The following is a 27479-nucleotide window of genomic DNA, read 5'->3' as shown; positions in this document are numbered from 1 at the left end:
TTAGCTAAGACAATGCTGACACACTTTTTGTCACCTTCGTTGGAGGAGCTGAAGAAGCAGTCTGCTTTCTGTAAATCAGGATTCCCGGAAGATCTGCTTCCAGATCACATATTGGTGGTTGTTGCAGAAAATATAGATCCCATTTACCAGGAAATATTCTCGGTTTCACTTCATTCAGGCACCATTCCTGACTCTTGGAAGAAAACCAATGTGGTTCCCCTTCTTAAAAAGGCCAATGCGGATCCGGAAACACTGACTAAGTTTCGTCCGGTCTCATTATTGCCTGCGGCTGCAAGAAAATTTGAAAAATCAATAACTCAGCAGCTCACTACTATTTTGACAGCTAACAAGCTGCTACATCTCACCCAGTCCAGCTTTCATTTGGGACATAGGTGTCTATTAGGATGGCGGACGGACCCCCGAGGTGGAGGGTGGCGGTCACATCCTGTATATTTAACATTGCGACGGTTGCTGCTTAAAGCAGCACTCGCCGCAAAGTTAAAAATGCATGCTTTGCATGTGCATGCGCGGTGCCTGCCGCTTTGTGCATGCACATGCAGGGGGGTACCATAGGTACCCCCAATGTGCACCCAACACCCTGGTCCGTCCGCCACCCCCGAGGTGGAGGGACCGTCCGCAGGGGCAGCGGCGTTCCCTCCATAGGAATTAGGATGTGACCGCCACCCTGGCGGTCACATCCTGTATATTTAACATTGCGGCGGTTGCTGCTTAAAGCTCTGCACACATCATAATATGGCTGGCGTTGTCTTGCATCGCCACCATATTGTGGTCCACACCCCGCGGATCAGCCTCCGACGGACCTGCCGTCCGCCGCTGATCCCACCGCCATCATAATCTGGCGGTGGGTGTTTTCAAGGACCGCGGCGGTGAATCCGCATCCTCTGGGCCGGCGGTGGCTTTCACCGGCCCAGAGGATGCGGATTCACCGCCATCATAATCGAGTACGGAGACAGATTTACTAGAAATGACAGAATCAATTAAGATCAGCCTGGACTCCTGGACTCTGGTCTCAACATAGCATTGGTGCTGCTGGATCTCTCAGCAGCATTTGACATGGTGGGCCACAGCATCCTGCTAAAAAGACTGGAACATCCGGGCCTGGCAGACTCTGCTTTAGGATGGTTAATTTCATTTTTGAAGGAAATAGAGCAGGTAGTGTGGAGAAACTTTACTCTTCTACAGCTAAATAGTTAAAATGGGGGGTCCCTTTTAACCATCTATATGCCTCGTCTGGCATTTCTGGTTGAATCGTTTGACATCAAGATCATTTCCCATATGGACGATACTCAGCTCCTTCTCACCTATGGCGGGGATTCAGCTAGCACCAAAAAAGAATTCACTCTTTGTTTAAAGACGCTACTTGACTGGCTCAGGAAGAACAAATGATAGTGTAATCCAGACAAGACTGATATCCTGTTATTTGGGCCAAATCCCCTTCCAGGATGGACTAGAGCTTGATCAAAGAATGTTGCCCCGCCTCCGGTGGAGGTGGCAAGAAACTTGGGGGTTCCGTCTGACTTGTGCCTTTCCGTCAACGCCCAGGTTTCTTCAGTGGTACAAATTTTCCTTTGGATTCTCTGCCTGCTTCGGAGATTCCTACACCTGATTCTTCAGCAAGCTCAGATCACAGTGGTTAGGGCTTTGATACTATCACAGATGGACTATGTTAATGTGCTTATCTGGGTATCCCAGAGGCCAGCACTTACAGGTTGTACAAAACATGGCGGGTCGTCTATTGTACAAGCTACCAAAGCACTCATCTGTCTTGCTCTTTCGTGAGCAGCTTCACTGGCTCCCAGTGCGTAAGTGGATAATGTTTAAAGCTCTACCACTGACGCATCAAACGCTTCATAATAAGGGGCTGCTATATCTGAATGAGAGGATTAATGCTTACAGCCCAAGGAGAGTTTTGCTCTCTAGTTAAGCTGGGCTGCTAACAGCACCCCGTTTAAAAAAGAAGCAGAGATGGACTCGGAGGGAGGCCAACTACAAGCAGAGGATAATATTGCAGATCTTGATCATCGCAGTAGAGGAGTCGGCGGTCACCAAGCACGGCAACAGTTGTTCCTGAAGCAATAGAACTATGCAGCTCTTCTTATGAATGAGGCCCACCTAAATTGGCTGGCAACGCTCAGTAGAGTCTACCAATGGGGGGATAAATCTAGCAAGATGCTTCATCGGGTGTGTGAGGGGATGTTCCATTCCCAGCCCCTCCCCGGTATAGTTGACCCGAATGGAAGGCCCATCACAGACTCCAGGGACATTGCGGGAAGCTTCTCTACATATTTTGCGGAGCTGTGTGCCCCCAGAGAATGTCTCCAAGAAGACGTGTTAGGCCGGTTTTTGGACGACATCCCGCCTCGGGCCCTGTCGGATGAGGTGAGTGCAGAGCTTGCTCTCCTGGTCACAGAGGAGGAATTGGGTGCAGCCCTGGGAGACCTTAACTCGGGTAAGGCTCCGGGACAAACGTGTTTCTCTGTGAATTTTTGAAGAACATTTTCCTGCCGCTTGGACCCCATTTCCTTAGAGTGGTGGAGGAGTCCTGTGAGCGGGGGTGTCTTCCTCGGGATTGGCGACATGCAGAGGTTGTAGTGTTCCACAAACCAGGCAGACACCCGGACCAGCACGCTTCATATCGTTCCATTTTCCTCCTGAACGTAGAAGCTAAAATATTGGCCAAGGCACTGGCCAACCGCTTGCGGCCCCACATTACTACCTTGGTACACCCAGATCAAGCCGGGTTTATGCCCCAGAGGGCGACCCGACATAATATTCGCCGGGTACAGGTTGCTGTTGCTGCCATCCAGGGGCTAGGTGAACGGGTGTTGTTCTTGCTGGCAGATATGGACAGGACATTTGATTCCCTTAGTTGGGTATATTTATTCGCACTGCTCTGCAGGTTGAATCATGGACAGTGCTTTCTGTTCTATCTGTCCTTGCTTTACACTGATCTTACTGCGTCGGTACATGTTGCTGGCTCTACCTCCTCCACCTTTTCTCTTGGACGGGGTACCCGGCAAGGCTGTCCGCTGTCTCCATACTTGTTTGCCCTGGTGATTGAAACTTTGGCCACCTGGGTCCACATGGACGCACAGGTGACTGGCTTTGAATGGGTGCACGGATTGTCGGATCGCATTGTATTATATGTGATGATGTTTTTTCTTCCTTACGGACGAAAATCAGGCAGGGCCGCGGCTTCTTCCTACTATGCAGATTTTTGGGGAATCATCGGGTCTCTACTTGAACCCAAGCAAGTCCACCTTGTGGCCTCTTGGGGACACATCGGGTCTGGGCGCCTGGGCCTCGTCGATTTGGGTTGTTTCCGGCGGGATGAAGTATCTTGGGGGATTTTTATCAGACTCACCCACTGTAGCATGGGAAAGGAATTTGGTTCCGGTCTGGGAACATTCCGAACGTATCCGGGACGATCTTAAGACATGGTCTCACATGCTGTTGTCTATATATGGTCGATTGGCCATCTTCAAGAGGGTTTCTCTCCCCCGTTTACTGTATCAATTGCGGAATCACCCCTACCCGATTCCCCCTAGATGGTTCAGGCAGGTCAATGCAGCTTTTTATTTCAATTTCTATGGGCAGGGGGAGTGATGAGAGTCGCCCTACAGACATGCTTCCTCTCCACGTATTGTGGAGGACTGGAAACCTCTGATATACTATCATATTACATGGCATCACATTTACTGGTCTTAAATGAGTGGTGGTATAGGGGTAGAGAGGACCCTGCCTGCTGTAGAGCGGCGTCTTATGGGGGACCTCTCCTTACACATAATTCTGTACTCAGCACCGGTACGTAGATCCCGGCCGTCAGCGACCCAGGAAGTTTTCCAAATTTGGTGACAGGCCTTGCGCAGGGTGGGGTGTTGGAATTCGCTGACACGGGAAACCCCCTTATGGAATAATGGTCGCCTGCCACAACTAGCTACTCTGTCAGGGTTTTGTGGTTGGGACAACATTGGTGTCTCTTCCCTAGGGGACGTCATGCGGGGGCCGATCCTGAAGTCCTTTCAAGATCTACAAAAAGATTTTCAAATGCCGAAAACACAATTTTACAAATACCTCCAGTTTCGACATGTCCTCTCCCCTAGTCTAGAGGGTTTGGAGTCACTGGCGGAGTGCAGCCCGATAGAAGCAAAGGTATTTATGGGGGACCTTCAGGATCATAAAACATCTACCAGTCCCTGGTGACTCACAGCTCCCCAACACTGCAGAAGCTTAGAGGGGCCTGAGAGGGAGACATTGGCCCACTTGATGAGGAGGACTGGACAGAGGCCCTGACCTCCCCGCGGGGGACGGCCATAGCAATATGTCTGCGCCTTGTCCAGTTTTAATATCTTATTTTAACAACACAACTGTGGCTGACCAAGGTTTCGCACTTAAATTTCAATGTTGAATAGTCAATATGACACTGTGCACAACAACATCCGGAACTGGCCACAAAAAGCTCCACTGTCAGGACAGATACCAAATTCTATAGGAAAAGGATGGTGCACCAGAATTAGCAGTCCAGGTAGGCTGTCGTATTTTGAAAAAATCTTTTATTATTTTCAATCTTTAAAAAGGTCTCAGGCTGAGGCCTTTTTAAAGATTGAAAATAATAAAAGATATTTTCAAAATACGACAGCCTACCTGAACTACTAATTCTGGTGCACCATCCTTTTCCTATACGGTTTTAATATCTTCATTGGGTCTACTTCACGTAGGTCCGATTATGGAGGGTGCGACTAGTGGCCTCCTCTGTATGTCTTAGATGTGAGCGGGAGGAAGGGACCCTGATGCACACGATTTGGCATTGTCTCTCCTTGTTACGGTTCTGGAGAGGGGTGGTGACCTGCCTCTCTGAGGTGTTGAGCTGGGACCTGCCCCATTCGCTGAAATTGGTGCTTTTACATGTCATGGATGGGATTGGGGGTAACATTTATAAACGCCATCTTATGTTGCTAGGGTTTACTCTGGCGAAGAGGGACATTGCTTAAGCATGGAAGGCAATGGCACCACCCTCAGTGTCGGCTTGGAAGAAGGGCTGGACTTCTGTATTGGCTTGGAACTTCCTATTTTCACTGCAAGAGGGGGTCCGCAGAAGCATTATAAAGTTTGGAAGTGGTGGGCAGACTATCAGGGCTTGCTGTTGGAGCCTGTTGAGGCAGCAGGGCCCCTCTATCCAGTTTAACATTACCCTGCTGGTGCAAGCTGTAGTTTCCTGCATTTGTTTATTGTAGCAGGTAGTTGTGGTGTAAAATGCACAGCTATGGCTGTATTTGGGAGGCCATTAGTGTGACGGGGGGGGGAGAGGGGTTGTTGGGTGGGGGTTTGCATATGGGTTATTTAATCTGTATTGCTTTCCATTTCTTCTTGATCTTATTATTGAAAAGTCAAAGTCATGAAGCCTTATATTTATTGTGCAGATGCCCCTGGGTTACAAAGCCCTGCTTTATATGTGTCATTTGATGAATAAAATCTGTTTTAAAAAAAAAGAAGCAGAGAAGGGGCTCTTCCTTTTCAGTGCTGTCTGCAGGTTTATGGAATTAGTTGAGAATAATAAAAGAGGAAGTGTGTTTTAAAAAAGCACTAAAAACATACCTCTTTAGCCCTTAGAGTAGGGGTTGACTGGCTGAGGTCTGTTTTTCTATTGTACCATTGATGCTGAGCACTGGGACACCCTTGGAGTAGCCGAGCGCTATATAAATGATTTTCATTCATCATATGTACTTACAATAGGCGATAAACACCACATATATATCTGTCTGTGTATGTGTGAAGGATATGACCATGTGAGTGTTTGATGGCAGTAATACTCATGTGGGGAGCTTCAGTCTGCGTTAGCCTGGCTAAAAAAACAGCCAGATTTGTCACAGTTGAAGCGCTTCAAAACTTTACACTGTTTATATTAGTGGGAGCTCAGTCTAGCGTGCAATTCCCTGTGTAAATGCCTCCTTAGCTTAAGAGTGGTATTATCAGCCACTATGGCATAAAGTGATTTTTCCATAGAGTGTATCTCCATTTCCAATATATGTAATTGTTTATGTAGTAATATTATTACCCCATTTTTGCAGATATCATGCACTTAAACCTTAAAGGTTTCCCTTTCATTCAGTAATTCTCCTGTGGAATCCGCGTTTGTGGCTAAAAAAGGTGTGTTATTTGTGCATGTATAGTAGCCTTATAGAAGGTTTTCCAGACAACAAGGGGCTGCAGTCTGCAACTGGCATACTCACTGATAGTGCACTACATTGTAAGGTGAGCAGCAGGTGCTGTGGTCAGAAAGGGTCTTGGCTAGGTACTCTGCTCCCACAACCAGCTTATGTGTATATATATTGTAGAGATGATCATGCCTATACAAGTGTACTGCACATCAACATTGAGTACTCTGCAGCTCGCAGATGTATTGCTCCCCATACATCCGTGAGACCCCAACCTATGACTTCTTCCGACAGGTGATCAGAGAAATTTCAGGAGGAAGCTCCAGGTAGTGGCAGGGGCGGGGAACAACCTTTACAACGCAACTTATACAACGCACTACCATTACAACAAAACTTTTACAACGCAACATGCATTACAATGCATGCATTTACAAGGCAACAATTACAACGCATGACACTACAACGCACACCACTACAACGCATGTCATTACAACGCAGTCTTTACAACGCATACCATTACAACGCATAGCATTACAACACATAGTACCCCTACACTATCCAACACTTACCCTACTGTTGCACTCCCTGGAGTTAGAATAGTAATTTTTACCCCTACACTATCCAACACTTACCCTACTGTTGCACCCCCTGGAGTTAGAATAGTAATTATTACCCCTACACTATCCAATACTTACCTTACATGCAAAGTAATATTATGCGTTGTAATGTGAAGTAGTGTGGCTCACTGGTTAGAGGCGGCAGACCCGAGAGCAGAGGACGGCCCGGGACCAGGGTTCGATTCCCGGCGCGGCAGGTTTCTGGACCAGGGTCAGCGGACTCGATAATTCTCTCGCCTCGGTGCCCACTCTGATCAGCGATCACACTCGGCAACTCTGGGCATTAGCTTGCCTCATCTTCACTAACGGCCCCACCAGACCGCCGGGGATGCCTGGTCTCACCCTGGAGATACCCATTAAGGGACCATCTCTCAGGGAAGCCAGGAAGGGTTTCGCAGCGGTCGAAGCGCCTTGGGACCCTACGGGTAAGTAGTGCGCTATATAAATGCCAATACATACACATACATAATGGTATGCGTTGTAAAGGTAGTATGCGATGTAAGGGAATGTGTTGTAAAGGTAGTTTTTAAAAGTTTGTTGTAAATACATGCGTTGTAATGAAATGCGTTGTAAAGGATGTTGCGTTGTAAAAAATGTGTTGTAAAGGTTGGGGTTGTAAAAGTATGCGTTGTAACATCATACATCCGGCAGGGGCGGACTATCTAGGTTTGTGACCGGGACACAATTAAAATTGCCAGCCACAGTGTTTGGACACAGGGGATTGGTGTAATCAAGGCAGATATACTGTTCAAGCAGGCCAAGTGACCCATGTTAAGAAAATACAGTGCAAGCAGGTGTACCCTCGGCCATCCAGTAGGCTGCCCATGTATACATAGTACCCACTGTATCGATGTTCTGCATTTCAGCTCTAAAGGTAACCCCCAGCCCTAACCCATACTAGTACTCCCATCATGGGTCCCAGCATATCCTATGGATGCACTCATTCAAGTGTATGCAACATGAGAAATTGAATAAAGCATTGGATGATTAGGCGGAGGGTCCACGAGCCTTATGGCATCCAGGTTCCTTGGGCACAACTTTCCTTTAAGTGATGATGATTTTAGACTTTTCAATATATTTTTTTACCATGCTCTTTTTATATATTTGTGACTTTTTTTGTATGACTATGTTTTTAACATTGTTTGATGTTTTTTTAAGGATGATTGTTGTGTATATTCTTATGTGAATGGTCTTTAATTGGTCGAATAAAGCTACTACTAGTACTATTACTCCCAGCATGGGCTGAGGAAGTAGTACAAAAAATAAAAAACCTGCCTCCATCGTTTTTTTACAGCCATTCACCCCCAATTTTGGCATGCTTGTTTCCCGAATAATCGCATAGTGTGATCCATGCCTCCTTAGAAATGAGTCTACATGATATCTTTTGGGAAGATGACCCAGCCCCTGGCATTTCAAGTTACATTTATGTATTGATCCATTGTAATAAAAGGTGGGGGTTGATGGAGTAAATGTATGTTCACTTAATCCTATGTAGGTCTGTAATGTGCTTAGTGTATGTCTAATTTATTCCATGGTCTTGGAAGAGATAAAACCTCTGGTATGAGTCAGTAAAATTATCTGATTCAAGTTATGCAACTGATACTTCATCCTGCTCTCAAAATTAGAACTATTGAACAAACTTAACTGTAAATTCCCTTGCTGGGCTGGATTAGAACTTCCTCTTGACCAAGCGTAGTAGAAGAACAGTGTTGTAAAGCGTAGAAAAAATGGGGCGGGCTGCGCGCTATTAATCGAAAGGGTTCCTTCAAGCACTTCGAGGACCCCCAAATCTCTATGTTTGCAATGTGTTTAGTAATGCCTATACAGCCCACCACAAAGACGTGTCTACGACAGATTGAACCATTCATATTTTAAAGCAATTGTGAACTAAAGGAGTTTCAAATGTTATCGCATGTGTTTGCATCAGCTTATGCCTAAATTGATCTGTTGCAAACCTGCCTGACATTCTCAGAACATGGGCTAAGTTATTTCACATTACAGTTACGTGCACTTTTCCTAAACTTTTTCTGCCAGCCTTCCACATATTCACTCTAACACCAGTCTATGCTCATGAACCCCTCGATACTCTGCACCTGGGGTTGCCAAAAAGGCTCATAATAAGTCACCTGCAGCTTTTGGGGTAATTTGTGGCATTCATCTAGATTCTGAATCCTATGTGGATGGAGCCACTTCCGTATCATCCTTAGTCCCAGAAGAGTTAGTCCTGATGCCATCATTTTCAGGAATGGAGGAAGACTATGGTAGCTGGGCAATGGCAGTCAAGCAGCATGGTGGCTACAAGAGTATGGAGCATCATGATATCAGCTGGTGTATCATAAGCAGCTGATGGAATGCGTTATGGTTCGAGGGATCAGAGACAGTTTCACCAGGGACACAGATGGAATGATGGATGGAATCTCCTTTGGAATAAAGCAACTTGATTTTTGTAACCCTGCAACCACGGGGGGTTATTTACCTAGCTTAATACTTGAATTGTCACAAAGATGCAGTTGCAATTTTGAGTTCTTTAACTTGTTGTTAAGTAAGCGTAGATGTTGACATTGGGGTACCTAGCTAGTTCCAGCCCACGTTTCTTGCATCGATGTCTTCTTCTTTCTGTCTCCATTCTTGGCTGTGTGTCCACCCGCCCAGATGTTCCATTCTGCTTGTTTCAATCCTAGGAAGCTTCAAGCACCATACAGAACAAAAATGTCTTCCCCCGACAGAAATCCTCAGCTTGGCTGAGAAAAGCAGTCCATATTTAAGGCCCATACAGTGGAGTACCTAAGTCAATGAGATTCGTGGGATGTGAAACTCGAAATTCCCAACTAAAAAAGCATTGGCATAGCCAATAGGTCTCGCCTTTGGGACATTATAAGTGTTTAGTTATCCAGCACAATATCCTTGGTGCAACAACATTAACTGTTGCATGGCTAAACACTTATAAGGTCCCAAAGGCGAGACCTAGTGGCTATGCCAATGCTTGTTTTGTTATATATGCGGTTGGCCTCTCAGCTCACTCAGGTGGCTGCTTGGCCACTAACAAAGAGGTTATATGCGTGAACTGTCATTGAAAAGATGTTCTACTCTTTAAACAAATATTTGAGTCTCTTGAGTCTCTTGCACACCCTTAACCGTAAGAGCCACATGGTAACTAGTTAATAATGGAAAAAATGAACAAACCGAGGGGAAAAAATCTTTCTCAATGCTTTTTGGCAGCTGTTGCTGCTTTTCTTGGCGCATGAATAGCTGCTATTCCTATTGCAGTGGAACATATATTTTAAATTTTAACCATACGATTTTCTGTTCCAACACGAGTGTACCCAAGACATTTATAGACCAGCATCACTTTGGAGTAGAATTTCTACATAACATAATGACTGTGGGGGCACCATGGTTCCTGTCGGATTGTTTGCTAAATCAGTGCATTCTGGGAGTTGTAGTTTTTCTCAGATTGAATTGGAGTAATTCATTTTCAGTCGTTATTTTGCTGTATCAACCATCCTGGGACTGGCAGTGTCATTGTTGGCGTGCCTGAGAGTTACATCTAGTCATTTTTAGGTCTCGTGACCTATCAATGTGCATGCGCATTGAGAGAAGCGAGACTATAGGGCTTTAAACAAAGTTTACCTAACTGTGGCGATTTGGTGCTGTGCCCGTGGCTTTTAGGTCAACGCGCAAGCGCATTGACCTAAAATGCGCGTGCACATCACCAAATCGCCGTCTGTTCCCTCAGCCGCACTCCTCCCACACCTTTGAAGTGAAGCTTAGCTTCACTTCAAAGGCCCCGGCTGCTTCACACCCTCATGCCGCTCTCCCCGCTCCGCCCCCTCCCCTGCCCGCCATGTGCATTTCTCCCCCCCCCCCTCCCCACAGCAATGCCCTCCGTCTTGTTTCCTTTCTTGTTTTTCTTTCAGGTGAGATATCTTTTCCATCATTTGCGATAATACAGTTCTCATATGCATTTTTTAATTATTAGCAGCATATACACAGGCGCCCCTTCGGCGCTTTTGCTCTCAACCCTACTATCCTGTCAGCCGCATCTCTATAAGTTACTCGAAGCATGGCCTGACATGTGCACAGCTTATTCCGGCACCACCATCCTGCCAGACGCTTCTGCTTTGTTCGCCCACCGCATGGCCCTATTTGTGCACATTTTACTTTCGTGCATACCCTTACCCGCAGCCTCTCCTTCCCCACTTCTGCCTTTTCGGGTCTCGCGCTCACCGCAGACCCCTTCACATGGCTCACACCCACCTTTTTTTCAGGTTACCATGCCATTCCCCACCTATCCCCCAGTCATTTCCGGGTAGGACGCGTGCACCCAGTGGACTCTCGGCCTTGGCCCGCTTATTCTGCCAGCCGCTTCTGCTTTGGTCGCCCACCGCATGGCCCCATTTGTGCACATTCACTTTCGTGCACACCCTTACCCGCAGCCTCTCCTTCCCGACTTCTGCCTTTTCGGGTCTCACACTCACCGCAGACCCCTTCACATGGCTCACACCCACATTTTTTTAAGGTTACCATGCCAGGTTACCTCACTCACCCTCAACCCCTCACCCTCACTCACCCTCAACCCCTCACCCTCACTCACCCTCACTCACCCTCAACCCCTCACCCTCAACCCCTCACCCTCACTCACCCTCACCCTCACCCTCACTCACCCTCAACCCCTCACCCTCACACACCCTCAACCCCTCACCCTCACTCACCCTCACTCACCCTCAACCCCTCACCCTCACTCACCCTCACCCTCACTCACCCTCACTCACCCTCACCCTCACTCACCCTCACTCACCCTCACTCACCCTCACCCTCACTCACCCTCACTCACCCTCACTCACCCTCACCCACACTCACCCTCACCCTTACTCACCCTCAACCCCTCACCCTCACTCACCCTCACCCTCACTCACCCTCACCCTCACTCACCCTCAACCCCACTCACCCTCAACCCCTCACCCTCACTCACCCTCACTCACCCTCAACCCCTCACTCACCCTCACTCTCACTCACCCTCACTCACCCTCAACCCCTCACCCTCATTCACCCTCACCCTCACTCACCCTCACCCTCACTCACCCTCAACCCCTCATCCTCACTCACCCTCACCCTCACCCTCACTCACCCTCAACCCCTCACCCTCACCCTCCCTCAACCCCTCACCCTCACTCACCCTCAACCCCTCACCCTCACTCACCCTCACTCACCCTCACCCTCACTCACCCTCACTCACCCTCACCCTCACTCACCCTCACTCACCCTCACTCACCCTCACTCACCCTCACTCACCCTCACCCTCACTCACCCTCACCCCCTCACCCTCACTCACCCTCACTCACCCTCAACCCCTCACCCTCACCCTCACTCACCCTCAACCCCTCACCCTCACTCACCCTCAATCCCTCACCCTCACCCTCACTCACCCTCACCCTCACTCACCCTCAACCCCTCACCCTCACCCTCACTCACCCTCAACCCCTCACCCTCACCCTCACTCACCCTCAACCCCTCACCCTCACTCACCCTCAACCCCTCACCCTCACTCACCCTCAACCCCTCACCCTCACTCACCCTCACTCACCCTCACTCACCCTCACTCACCCTCACCCTCACTCACCCTCACTCACCCTCACCCTCACTCACGCTCACTCACCCTCACTCACCCTCACCCTCACTCACCCTCACCCACCCTCACCCTCACCCTCACTCACCCTCAACCCCTCACCCTCACTCACCCTCACTCACCCTCAACCCCTCACCCTCACTCACCCTCACCCTCACTCACCCTCAACCCCTCACCCTCACTCACCCTCAACCCCTCACCCTCACCCTCACTCACCCTCAACCCCTCACCCTCAACCCCTCACTCACCCTCACTCTCACTCACCCTCACTCACCCTCAACCCCTCACCCTCACTCACCCTCACCCTCACTCACCCTCAACCCCTCACCCTCACTCACCCTCAACCCCTCACCCTCACTCACCCTCAACCCCTCACCCTCACTCACCCTCACCCTCACTCACCCTCAACCCCTCACCCTCAACCCCTCACACTCAACCCCTCACCCTCAACCCCTCACCCTCACTCACCCTCAACCCCTCACCCTCACTCACCCTCAACCCCTCACCCTCACTCACCCTCACTCACCCTCACCCTCACTCACCCTCAACCCCTCACCCACCCTCACCCTCACTCACCCTCACCCTCACTCACCCTCACTCACCCTCACTCACTCTCACCCTCACTCACCCTCACCCTCACTCACCCTCACCCTCACTCACCCTCACTCACCCTCACCCTCACTCACCCTCACCCACCCTCAACCCCTCACCCTCACTCACCCTCACCCACCCTCACCCTCACTCACCCTCACTCACCCTCAACCCCTCACCCTCACTCACCCTCACCCTCACCCTCACTCACCCTCAACCCCTCACCCTCACCCTCCCTCAACCCCTCACCCTCACTCACCCTCAACCCCTCACCCTCACTCACCCTCACTCACCCTCACCCTCACCCTCACTCACCCTCACTCACCCTCACCCTCACTCACCCTCACCCTCACTCACCCTCACTCACCCTCACTCGCCCTCACTCACCCTCACCCTCACTCACCCTCACCCTCACTCACCCTCACCCCCTCACCCTCACTCACCTTCACTCACCCTCAACCCCTCCCCCTTACCCTCACTCACCCTCAACCCCTCACCCTCACTCACCCTCAACCCCTCACCCTCACCCTCACTCACCCTCACTCACCCTCAACCCCTCACCCTCACTCACCCTCACCCTCACTCACCCTCAGCCTCTCACCCTCACTCACCCTCACTCACCCTCAACCCCTCACCCTCACCCTCCCTCAACCCCTCACCCTCACTCACCCTCAACCCCTCACCCTCACTCACCCTCACTCACCCTCACCCTCACCCTCACTCACCCTCACCCTCACTCACCCTCACTCACCCTCACTCACCCTCACCCTCACTCACCCTCACCTTCACTTACCCTCACCCCCTCACCCTCACTCACCCTCACTCACCCTCAACCCCTCACCCTCACCCTCACTCACCCTCAACCCCTCACCCTCACTCACCCTCACCCCCTCACCCTCACTCACCCTCACTCACCCTCAACCCCTCACCCTCACCCTCACTCACCCTCAACCCCTCACCCTCACTCACCCTCAACCCCTCACCCTCACTCACCCTCACCCTCACTCACCCTCACCCTCACTCACCCTCAACCCCTCACCCTCACTCACCCTCACCCTCACTCACCCTCAACCCCTCACCCTCACCCACCCTCACCCTCACTCACCCTCAACCCCTCACCCTCACTCACCCTCAACCCCTCACCCTCACTCACCCTCACTCACCCTCACTCACCCTCACCCTCACTCACCCTCACTCACCCTCACTCACCCTCACTCACCCTCACTCACCCTCACCCTCACTCACCCTCACCCTCACTCACCCTCACCCACCCTCACCCTCACTCACCCTCAACCCCTCACCCTCACTCACCCTCACTCACACTCAACCCCTCACCCTCACTCACCCTCACCCACCCTCACCCTCACTCACCCTCAACCCCTCACCCTCACTCACCCTCAACCCCTCACCCTCACCCTCACTCACCCTCAACCCCTCACCCTCAACCCCTCACTCACCCTCACTCTCACTCACCCTCATTCACCCTCAACCCCTCACCCTCACTCACCCTCACCCTCACTCACCCTCAACCCCTCACCCTCACTCACCCTCACTCACCCTCAACCCCTCACCCTCACTCACCCTCAACCCCTCACCCTCACTCACCCTCAACCCCTCACCTTCACTCACCCTCACCCTCACTCACCCTCAACCCCTCACCCTCAACCCCTCAACCCCTCACCCTCACTCACCTTCAACCCCTCACCCTCACTCACCCTCAACCCCTCACCCTCACTCACCCTCACTCACCCTCACCCTCACTCACCCTCAACCCCTCACCCTCACTCACCCTCACCCTCACTCACCCTCACCCTCACTCACCCGCACCCTCACTCACCCTCACTCACCCTCACCCTCACTCACCCTCACTCACCCTCACCCTCACCCTCACTCACCCTCACTCACCCTCACCCTCACTCACCCTCAACCCCTCACCCTCACTCACCCTCACTCACCCTCACCCTCACTCACCCTCAACCCCTCACCCTCACTCACCCTCAACCCCTCACCCTCACTCACCCTCAACCCCTCACCCTCAACCCCTCACTCACCCTCACTCTCACTCACCCTCACTCACCCTCAACCCCTCACCCTCACCCTCACTCACCCTCACTCACCCTCACCCTCACTCACCCTCAACCCCTCACCCTCACTCACCCTCACCCTCACTCACCCTCAACAGCTCACCCTCACTCACCGTCAACCCCTCACCCTCCCTCACCCTCACCCTCACCCTCCCTCACCCTCCCTCACCCTCACTCACCCTCACCCTCACTCACCCTCACTCACCCTCAACCCCTCACCCTCACTCACCCTCACCCACCCTCACCCTCACTCGCCCTCAACCCCTCACCCTCACTCACCCTCAACCCCTCACCCTCACTCACCCTCAACCCCTCACCCTCAACCCCTCACTCACCCTCACTCTCACTCACCCTCACTCACCCTCAACCCCTCACCCTCACCCTCACTCACCCTCCCTCACCCTCACTCACCCTCAACCCCTCACCCTCACTCACCCTCAACCCCTCACCCTCACCCTCACTCACCCTCACCCTCATTTACCCTCAACCCCTCAACCCCTCACCCTCAACCCCTCACCCTCACCCTCACTCACCATCACCCTCACTCACCCTCAACCCCTCACCCTCAACCCCTCACCCTCACCCTCACTCACCCTCACCCTCACTCACCCTCACTCACCCTCAACCCCTCACCCTCACTCACCCTCACCCTCACCCTCACTCACCCTCACCCTCACTCACCCTCAACCCCTCACTCACCCTCACTCACCCTCACCCTCACCCACCCTCACCCACCCTCACCCTCACTCACCCTCACCCTCACTCACCCTCACTCACCCTCACCCTCACTCACCCTCACCCTCACTCACCCTCACCCTCACTCACCCTCAACCCCTCACCCTCACCCTCACTCACCCTCACTCACCCTCAACCCCTCACCCTCACTCACCCTCAACCCCTCACCCTCACCCTCACTCACCCTCAACCCCTCACCCTCAACCCCTCACTCACCCTCACTCTCACTCACCCTCACTGACCCTCAACCCCTCACCCTCACTCACCCTCACCCTCACTCACCCTCACCCTCACTCACCCTCACTCACCCTCACCCTCACTCACCCTCAACCCCTCACCCTCACCCTCACTCACCCTCACCCTCACTCACCCTCAACCCCTCACCCTCACTCACCCTCACCCTCACTCACCCTCAACCCCTCACCCTCACTCACCCTCACCCTCACTCACCCTCAACCCCTCACCCTCACTCACCCTCAACCCCTCACCCTCACCCTCACTCACCCTCACCATCACTCACCCTCAACCCCTCACCCTCAACCCCTCACCCTCACTCACCCTCACCCTCACTCACCCTCAACCCCTCACCCTCACTCACCCTCAACCCCTCACCCTCACCCTCACTCACCCTCACAACACATATTGTGTTACAATAGGTGTCACATTTGCGAAAGATAAAACTATTGGCATTGTAAATAACAAAGCTATTAATTTCGCTATTTTCAAAACAAGCACATAAATAAAAAATGTGTCCTTTACAATACCAATAGCTCAAACTTTCCTAATGCGAGACCTATTGCATTGCTGTGCTTCTCTCCCCTGCTGCACTCTCCTGCTCTCTAGAGATGTGGCCTAACGACCAGAGCTGCCATCTAAGTGACGTAAATACAAAACATGTTGCATTCCAAATGCTATAGGTGTCACATTCGCGAAAGTTATAACTATTGGCATTGTAAATGACAAAACCATCAATTTAGCAATTTTAAAAACCAACAAATAAATAAAATATGTCATTTACAAGACCAATAACTTCAACTTTTCTAATGCGAGACCTATTGCATTTCCAATGCTTGTTTAACTTTGACTTCTGGTTCTTGAAACATGGCCGAGCATCCGTGTCAGAAGGGAAATAGCCCTGGCTGCTAAGTGCTCGTTGCACAGAGACCTCTTCACCCAGTAATGGGACTTTGCATTCTGGGATTTGTAGTTTCACCTTTTCAGCTGGATGGGTCTAAACTTTATTTGCACTGCACACAAGTTTGTGTTAAAGCTTCTACTTTCATTTGCTATGGGAAGAATGATTCAGTCCAATGCAGGGGCCCGAATGTCCCAGCACGTTGCTGGCACAAAGTCCGGAGTAGCTTCAGGTGTTACTTAGCAAGTCTAGTGGGTCTGTCAATGAGAGCTAGAGGAAAGAGGAGAGATACCAGGGTAGACGGAGAGAGAGGGAGAAGGTGACAATATCAGATGAGAAAGTGGGAGACACGGAAATACAGAAGTAGCAGGAGGGGGCGAGAGAAAGGAAGACACTGCGGAGAACGGTGGACAGAGTGAGAGAGGGGGAAAAGGACAGGGGGGCATAGCCACGGAGCTATCAAGGCAGAGCACAATATGGGGAGAGTGGGGAGACATTACATTGACAGAGAATAAGGCAGAAGAAAGAGAGACGCAGGTGAAATATGTGAGACACACGGATGAGAAGCGCCGGAACAGGCACAATAAAAGAGGCAGGAAGAGACAAAGGCGGCGAGAGATGGGTGGACAGAACTCTAGGGGCAGGTACAGCCTGTTGGGTACATGGGTGCGGGGGAGACAGTCACACCTTCTCTATGCTCTTTGGCCACCCCACACGTGCACAATGACGCCAGTAAACGGCACAGAGATGCAAGGGCCCCCTTTAATGGAGTTAATGGAGCGTACGGGGTAACCGGGGGACGAAAGTACCCTCACGGTAAGCGGGCCCTCTGCGCATGCACACTTCGACAGAAGGGCGTGGTTTTATAGGGAGTACGGGGGTAACCGGGGAGGGGATGTGCCCCCACGGTAAACGGGCCCTCCTGCGCACGCGCACACTTCGACAGGAGGGCGTGGCTAAATAGGGCGTTCGGGGGTAACCGGAGAGGGGATGTGCCCCCACTGTAAAAGTGTCCTCCTGCGCATGCGCACTCCTTCAGGAGGGCGTGGTTTAGTGATAAGGATCTGACACCAGTTTTCGACCTTGCCCTAGGCCCAAATAGGTACGCAGAAAATTATCGATGTATAATATGAATTGATATGTGAGTTTTGGATAGGAAATACCTTGTACTAGAAATATGTTAAGGTTAGCCATCTGAATACCTGTATATATCAATTGTAACATTTTCTGCGTAATTGTGTAAATATTGTTTATTTCAATTTTGATTTACTTTGCATATTTTAATAAATACGGCCGGGGCGTCGAAAGATTCCCCGCCTTCCAAAGAAAGCCCTCTCACGTCCTGTTAATAATGTTATGTTGGTTAATGGAAGGGTGGGGGTCCTCCGGCAGTCCCTGGCCATATGGGGAGAGTGGGGAGACATTACATTGACAGAGAATAAGGCATAAGAAAGAGAGACGCAGGCGAAATATGCGAGACACACGGATGAGAAGCACCGGAGCAGGCACAATGAAAGAGGAAGGAAGAGACAAAGGTCGCGAGAGATGGGTGGACATCAGTACGAGAAGAATAGGAAGGAGAGGCAGAAGAGAGTACGCAAAGTAGAGGAAAGATGAGAGAGAGAGAGCACAGACAGAGGAGCAGGACAGAGATAAAGAGACGCAGAGAGAAATGAAGGAGGTGTCTAAGGGAGAGATGAAAGAGAGGGGAGACTTGGCGAGATGGAAAAATGCAGAGGAAGGAGAGACAAGTGGAAGGCAAATGCCAGAGGAGAGAATGAGTGAGACATGCAAAGAAAGCACTGCAAATGGACTAGAGTGAAAGAGGAGAAACTCGGGAGGAAATAGCAATGTCAGGAGGTCTGGCAGGAAGGGAAGGAAGTGTTAACGGTGAGGAAGTGAGAGCCAAAGGAAAATACAGAAGCGGGAGAGGGGCAGAAAGGAAGTGCAATCACAGAGGAGCGAGCAGGAGAGGCAGAGAGACCAGTGAGAACATAGAGGGAATGGGTGAGAGAGACGGGAAGCAGGGGAACAAAAGAGACAGGGCAAAATAGAGACAGAGAAAAGGAGGCAATGAAAGAGGGGAAAAAGTGGAAGAAGAATGAGACGGAAAATCAGTATCGCAGGAGCAGGGCTTCAAAAGGAGGGTGAAAATGATATAGTGGCGTTTTAAGAGAGAAACGAGGAAACAAAAAATATGCACGGAGGCAAAGGGAAAGATTAACTGTAGGTGAGAGGTGAACATAAAGCCAGTAAGAAATCTGTTGCCAGGAGAAGGGTCTCCGCAAAACAGCCCAGTAAAACACGTGTCTGTTTATCTGGAATACACAAAACATCTGCGGGGTACGAGCACAGCGTGCAACGTACATTGAGCCTGAGGCTGCTCTGTGGTGGGGGAGAGGGAGGGGCAAGTGTGAGAGGCGCCATGAAAACAAAGGATGCAGGAAAAGCAGATGGCCGTGCGTGTGTGCACTCATGCTTGTAGCCAGCAAGCAAAGGTTGGGTAGCACTTTTGAGATCCCCTTTACAAAAAGTCGAGCAACCTAACAACAAACAGAGACCTAACAACAAACAGCGCAAGCGCTGTTCTAGCTCGACCTAAAAATGGCCTATTTTATGTTGGATAGTTTGTTTCAAGTGCCCTTAGCTGTGTGTTTTATTCTAACTGCAGTGGCTGAGAGTAATATTCACCTACCCACTAAACCATGCTGCATTGAGTGTAGTATCTACCTAACCACTCAACCATGCTGCACTGACTGGATATAGTGTCCACCTGCTCACTAAACCATGCAGCAGTAACTAAGCACATTGTCCACCTGCTCACTAAACCATTCTAGACAGACTGATTATCGTGTCCGCCGGCGCACTAAACCAAGCTTTGTTATGGTGGTAGTGGTTTGCTCTCATAGTGTCAACTTGCACACTAAACCATGCTGCACTGATTGAGTGTAGTGGCCAAATACCTGTTAAACCATGCGCATTGACTGGGTACAATATCCACCTGGTCACTAAGCCATGCAGCAGCGACTGAGTGCATTATACACCTGTTTATTAAACAATGTTGAAGCGACTTTGCTTAGTGTCTGTTTGCCCAATAAACCATGCTGTACTGACTAAGTATAGTGTTCACTTGTCCGCTGAACCATACTGCAGTGATAGAGCGTAGTGTCTACCTGTACACTAAACCATGTTGCAGTGATTGAGTTTAGTGTCCATCTGCCCTCAAAACCAGAAGCAGTAACTAGTGTAGAGTCCACCTGCCCACTAAACCACCGACATTGCTGAAGCCCACCGCAAGGCATCGTATCCATTTGCAAATTGATAAGAAGTGTGTTTTCAGCCACATTTGCACTGTGATGGCAGGCAAATGAGCGCCATTAACGACAAACAATCGTCGGCGGGAGTCCGCTTAGTACTGAGACTAAATTATAACAGGAGCTCCCCCACTCCAGAAGTTGCAGTTAAATGCGTGGAGGCAGTCAGACAAATAAAGAGAAAGCGGCCGACTGTGAGGTTTGGTTCACACACTCCAACCATTGTCCTGGTAGGGGAAGTTTTGCGTCAGAGGGTAACAAAAGCAGGTGGATTGGCATCAGAGGGTGATCAACGGGAGGGCCGTTATATGGCGTCAGAAGATAACAATTTGGGGGTGGGGGTGGTGGCATGGCGTCAGATGGTGACCAGTGGAGGTGCGGCACGGCGTCAGGCGGTAGTAAGGGGGAAGGGCCTGGCGCAAGATAACAAGTGGGGATTGGGGTCCTAGGATGCACCGTATATTAAATAGATGCTCTCTAATACGTTTTGCTAGCCCAAGCAGACACCTGTTCTAACTTCCTCAATGTAGAGACTCATTTTTCTAAACTTATGTTTTGTAAATGCGATGTAAAAGCATTTTGGAGGGACAGCCATAAATAATATGTATAATTAGTTCTGGATTAGAATGAATGACGTGGCTTCATTTCCACACACCGATCGGGTGGGGAGGTGTCGGAGGAGTGACTCTCACTTCCATCCATAACAAGCATTGGCGGCCGCGAAATTAAATTAAAAAAAACACGAGTGGTGACACGCGTGGTGTGCACGCGCATCACCGCAAATGCTACTTTGCCGGCGATCAGCGCGCGCGCTCTTGTGTGCGTTCTAGCAAGCTGATCGCCGCAAAGTAGCACTTCTGAGAGCCCCAAAATGTCTCGGCCGAGGCCAGCGCATGAGCTGGATCAGGCCGAGACCTAAAAACAGTGGACCACAGACACAGAGTGAATGTGTGAGATGACCATGGTTAGGTGTGTACTGATCCCATAAGGAGCAAGGTCACTACTGATTTACACCAGGTGGGCCTCTGGAGCTGATTTAGACTTTGGCGAACAGACAAGCTTTTGCAATGATAACGGAGTGCCCTGTTCACCAAACTCAAGGTCTTCCCAACCGATGCAAATTACCCCCACCCCATGAGAAAAAACTGATGTGGGGATCGTTATTTTTTTTTTTTACTTTTCAAAAACAAACTCCAGCTCTGGCAGTTTGTTTTTGAAAAACAAATAATTTGGAAAAGTTTGAAGGACAGCCCTCGTGTTTGACAGAGCCATTCACTAAACGTTTCCTACATTGATAGGAACTACCATGACGGCGGTTCCTGAAAATGTATAGGCTGCTGCTCCGGTGGACATCTCTAAATTTTGTGGGCAGAGTAGTAGCCATAAAGTCATCAACCACCTTGTCTGCCTTTACTCCGTCTGCCAAATTCTAAATCACGCCCTCTGTCTAGGGTGGCACATTGGGTGAAAACCATTGGTTAGGAATGCTAGTTCGAGGAATTGCCAGTCATTTACAAGCATTAGTCCCATGAATGTTTTGAGTGTTTGATTGCCTGAAAACTAGACTCTGGCATAGTTTTCCAAGTCTATTACTTCCAATGTTTCTGAATTCTAAAAAGTAGTACATTTGCATCCATTTAAAGAGTTATTTTATGAGACAAATGTACTACTTTTCGGTAAATTGGTCAATATGGGGCTTATTAACAAAGAAGTGGTGCAACACAGCAAGCAAGCAAAATTGCTGCACTGCGCCACCTGACAGAGCAGAACTATGCCATATTTTCAAAGAAATTACGCAGTTCCGGTCTCTCCATGCTCTGGTGTAGTATTTATTGCAGACAACACAGCATTACGCTTATCCGTGGGTTCCACAGCATAAGCATGTGTGAGATCTAGTTTGTGATTGACACAAGCATCATCTTCTTTTGCAAGTTGTTTTCCTTGCCATGAAACGACTCATGCTTCATGATCATTCCACTTGAAATCAGGCAGGGATGTGGCTAAATGACAGGAGCTGCCAACTTTGCCACCGGGGAACCAGGGTCGAGTTCTGGAGTTGGCTCATCGTCCTGTGATTCTGTGAAAATCACATAATCTCCTTGTATCCAATAAAAAAAATTCTGACCTTATGTAAAGTAATCTGGTCTTCATGTTAAGCACTTTAATTCCCTTGGGTCAAGTTTGACTATCTATGAAAGAAAACTGCAAAGAAAACTGCAAAAATTCTTTCCATACTAGGTGCATGGATGGGTTGAGTCATTATCATAACCAAGAGTGCAACTGTCAGTTGTATGAGGATTCAGTTGGAGGGTTATTATTCCAGAGTCAACTGCCCAAGGCCAGTCACTAGTTGGAGACCGAATTCACTGAATTTTAGAGGTTACTCCCTCAGACCGGGTTATGGCAGGTACATCCATGACGGGCAAGAGAGGTGTCTGGATGCTAAAAAGGCCTGGAGGAGGGTCAAACAGATTATGTAGGCCAATTAATGTGGGGTCGTTGGCTTGAGAGTCACAAGCTTCCACTGACTTTCTCCCAACGTGATGGTATCCGTGTAATTAATCCCGACCCCCATGATGTGCCACAATTGACTGACAGCAGTATCGACTGCTGAGAGGGCAGCCCCTCCCCAACCCCCCTGGAGCTGAGACTGTGTGAGTCACTGTAAGCCTGGCGCCGTGCTGGCGCCGCAGGCAGCCACTATTGCCGCATTGTTTCAAGGCAGCTGGGCCGGGTGAGATACATTGTAGCGCTCTCAGCCACCCCACATAGCTGAGAGCACATGGTTTAACCATTTAGGAACTGACAGCCCAGCAAGCAGCACCTCTCTCGGAGCTGGCAGAGAGACTGCACAGGCGCCGCTGGTGGCGCGCGCTGGCAGGTGCCTAAAATGCGTGACAATGCATTTCAGTGCGGTGATGCGGAACACCGCACGGAAATGCGTGAACATCACACCTGATGCGTGATACTTGACAGGACTGCCTTTGTGACACTAAAATCACATTTTACACCTAATGGGCCATGATCCCTAAAATTATAGAACCTCCTCACCGACATCAGACAGAACATCATGAAACAGGGGGTATTACAGTAAAAGAAACAGGTCTATTGGCTTTGTCAAATTGTCACCACAACATCATATCTGGCAAGCCTATTGGCTTTGTCAAAGGTCACCAGCTTAATAAAAGGCATGCCTATCAGCTTTGTCATCGGTGCACCTTATTAAAAAACAAATCATTCACGTCTTAAAAAACAATCATTATGTCACCATAACCGAGGTTAAATGCAATCAATATCAGCAATAAAACAATTCAATGTTTATAAAAAACAATTGTCAACCATGTATTGTCAATAAAGCATTAAAAATTACCATATTATGTGTCTGTGTCTTTTATCTACACCTTCAAACCTCAGAAAATACAACTATAGAGTTAACCCTTAAAGGTTGTTACACTCCCAACTAAAGAGTAAAAGTGAAAATCCTGGAGGCCATGGATTCCAAGACCCCAGAAACTTCAGGTCAGTTTTAAATAATACTCAAAGAGGAGAGGCTGCTCGCTCCTGCGGCCCTCAAGTGCTTTCTTAGACATGGTGATGGGGCCAGTGCTTTCCATGTGTTTCCTAAGAGGCAGATAAGTATAGAAATAAGCTTCTCCTGAGGCATTATAAGGTGCTCCAGCCAGGAGCAGTGAATATTAGAGTAGTGGCTTTCCCTCTTTTCAGACAGACGTGTATCCTCATTTTCTCTTGTTTTGTGTAGTGGTTTGGGTGTTCCGGCCCGACCTGGGACACCCAAAGGCAATGATGATTGATGGGGACTGAGGGTGGCGATCCAAGGCTCTCACATATGCAGCCTGTTCCCCGCACCCGCAATCACACCTCTGGTGCAGCACAGAAGCTGGAACCTTTCTTTCATCTGCTCCCAACAACAGCGGAAGCAGCGCTCCCTGGGCACAGGGAGCAGGGAGGTGCTCTTTGGTTATTTGGGCCACAAGCTGATCCTCTTCTGTTGTTCTGGACCCACCCCCAATGCACTGCAATGCGCTGGCCTGGGGAATGGGGACCCAGACCCAAAGTCAGTCGGGTAGATGGCCCTAAGCACAACCCCTACTTTGCAAAATAAAAATAATCAATCTTTTATTGATCCTCATCCCTGGCCCATGCAGGAGGTATTCCAAGGGAATTCAGCAGAGCAAAGCATGTTTGGCCTTCCGTGTGGGTTCAAAGATCATGAATCTGTAAATGAGCATACCTTGGGCCACATTGGGCCGATTTTTAGCAATCTTGGGCTCATTTTTCTCCTGGTGGCAAGCTCTAAAATCAGTTTCAGGAACCTCCTGACCTCTACAGAGATGAACCCTAGGGGGAGCTGGTCTCACTGGGTCCATGTGCCAACCTTCTAATTTGTTTGGACTCTGGTGCTCCTCTTCTCTTGCTGGGGCACAGAAGTTAAGATCTTCCCCCAGATGGTCCTCAGAGGATGTAAGGGAACCTGCCGTACTGGTTCTGGAGGGACCCACTGGCCCTGGGGTCAGTTGTAGGCAGAGTCCTTAGTCTATTAGGGCACCAGGGGGGCTTGTCCTTCCAGCTTTCTATGGTGTTACCACCGACCGATTCTAGAGTCCAACCCCAACAATTCTTTCTCCCCTTTTACATATATTGAAAATTGAGAATTTGTGTAGGAGTATTTTTTTATGTGGGTGGAAGTCAGGCACCCCTACCCAATCCCAGGGTACCAAATCACCCCCTCCACCCCTGTACAACCCTACTGCACAGCATATTGGGACAATTCAAGATGGTGCCGTCAAGTGGCCAATGTTCACATGTTCCCTGGGGATCTCAGCTTAGCTCCTAGCTGACATCACTGACAGGATTATTCCTACCAAAACTCCAATGGGAGCCCCTTTCTGTGTTTCTTCCAGATGTCTGGGCTTCCTTCTTTGTTCAATGGACCTGGGCTGTCCTACTCCTTGTACAGTGTGACAGCTAATTAACAGATGCAGATATTCTTCCCAACCCTTTCCTCCTTAGGAGCTGAGTGAAGCATTGTTAATTCCTCCTTTTGTTTGGGGATGCCTTTGTTCCCTCCCTTGGGGAACAGGGTAATTAACTTTGCCCAGCAGGGTGACAAAAGGCCTGGACTCTGATTCTGAGCTGAGTCAGAAAAATATAAGAAATATGGATGACCCATAAAGTGTACGTGTAGAATCTTGGGGCCTGCGTATTTAAACTGGGCTCATGTCTCACCTCAGTTTCATACCTTACAGGACTCCTTTTGTGTGGGGAAGCCTTTGTTCCCTTCGCTGGGAAACAGAGTAACTTTTCCCAGCAGGGTGACAAAAGGCCTGGACTCTGATTCTGAGTTGAGTCAGAGAAATATGAGAATTCTGGATGACCCATAAAGTGTATGTGTAGGATCTTTGGACCTGTATATTCAAACTGGGTGCACTTGTTTCACCTCAGTTTCATACCTTACAGGACTTTTTAGGTCTAAAGGAACAAAACTGGCCTCTAAGAAAGATTTCCCATTAAGTGTATAATTCAGTGACACTGCAGATAAACCAGTAAACCCTACTAACCATACCTATAAGTGCCCACTAATATTTTAAAACCTATCCCAAGTCACCATCTAACCTTCCAGAGTCCCCTCTGCACCAGGCTTCCATGCTGCGCACAACAGTAGTCTCACACAGGCAGTCTGCACACTTGTGCACATGCACATGTACACATGTCCAAATGTAACCAAGTCCCCCTGTCCCTAGCTGCATCACAGTAGCCTTATCTTGAAAGGTATACACTGGCGGTAAACACCCACAGTTCATTTACCTAGGTGATTACCGGGGGTGAGACACAAATAGTGAGACTTACCCACAGTGAAAGGCCAAAAACCTGGTTATCAGTGCAACAACAGGGAATATTTACAAAACCAAAAATCATAATTGATGATACTCACAGCATGTGCTGGATTACACTGATCTATTGGGCTCTTGAAATCCGTTCTAAGCTCATCAAAGGCGATTATCTGCACACAAAAAAGAGAAGGCAATTGTCATTCCTACAGGCCACAAAGAAGGTTACGAGACATTTAGAGGTACAAGTTAACTCAAGCGACTGCATTCCTTTTAAAGTGCCTGTCAATGGTCAGGTATATTCAATCTTCTATTGGAGATATTTTGATAGATAATTTAGCTGGTCAACAGGTAAAGCACTGCTCACTCAAAATGTGAACATTCATTTTTAGCATTGGTTCCGTAAGAACTGCATTTTTTATCCTGCCCTACAACAGGGAAAATTACTTTTTCACAAGATTTGGTATCCTAAGTGACCGAAACCACAATTCATGTCACATGTTGGCATAATATGATTTACAAAGAAAGTGATAGATTTAAAAGTATTTTTATGAACTGGTGTGAACTCTCTGCTTTTGGAACATTGTGAATTGGCATGAACATGCTAAAGAAAGATTTAAGAGGCCCAATTCATTATTCCTTTGGTCTATGCATAAAGTTGAATTTACAGGCGGAAATCCTAAATCCTGAATCATCAAACAAGGTGTGAAAATTTCTAATCCCACACATTCTAGTTAAGAATGTTACGAATGGGAAAAAAACATTAGACATGTATTGTATTCCTGGAGTTCGAACATGGGCATTTCCAGGAAATGAATAATGGGAGGGGAGCAATAATGGACACCCACAAAGTAATAACTCTGTGCATATTCACAAGCAGTCCCACTTCGTTTACTTTTACAAAATGTTGGTTTAACTGTGTAAATCGGGTGGAAAAGAGTTTCTTCTAACATACATGTTTTTGGTGGTTTATAGGAATAGATACCTCACCTTTAAGAATATTTTCGAGCTAGAGAAAGACACAAATGTGCATGAGCTAATGAACATTTCCACAATGTTTATTCATTACAATTTTCCGCCTTGTAGACAAATGCACCCAAGTACATAGTAGTGGGAGTATGAATATAAATGTACAACTTGTGCCTTTCCGTGTTTACTCCTGGGGATCTTTGTGAATTTCTAAATACACTGAAATAAATGAAATTGATAGGAAAAAGTCTACAGCACATCGTATTCAGACTTTTAAATGTTTGTTTCTGAATATGCTCCATGATGATTAATGCACCTGTTCAGTGCTGATCTGTCGCGTCACATTACAATACTGTAAATGTAAATTGTTGCTGCACAGAACA

The 27479-nt window shown here is 49.0% G+C and overlaps 1 protein-coding gene across 1 annotated transcript in view; it reads right to left on the bottom strand.

The window, feature by feature from the left end:
* The window catches only part of CNIH3 (cornichon family AMPA receptor auxiliary protein 3), a 633543-nt gene that overhangs the window by 468075 nt on the left and 137989 nt on the right, over positions 1–27479 (bottom strand). Inside the window, exon 2 of the mRNA XM_078647523.1 lies at positions 26232–26300. Coding sequence (XP_078503649.1) covers positions 26232–26300 — 69 coding nt within the window. The remainder of the gene's footprint in view (positions 1–26231; positions 26301–27479) is intronic.

This window comes from Lissotriton helveticus, chromosome 6 (genome assembly GCF_964261635.1).
Source record: "Lissotriton helveticus chromosome 6, aLisHel1.1, whole genome shotgun sequence".
NCBI lineage: Eukaryota > Metazoa > Chordata > Amphibia > Caudata > Salamandridae > Lissotriton > Lissotriton helveticus.
This window is presented reverse-complemented; position numbering and strand designations above follow the sequence as displayed.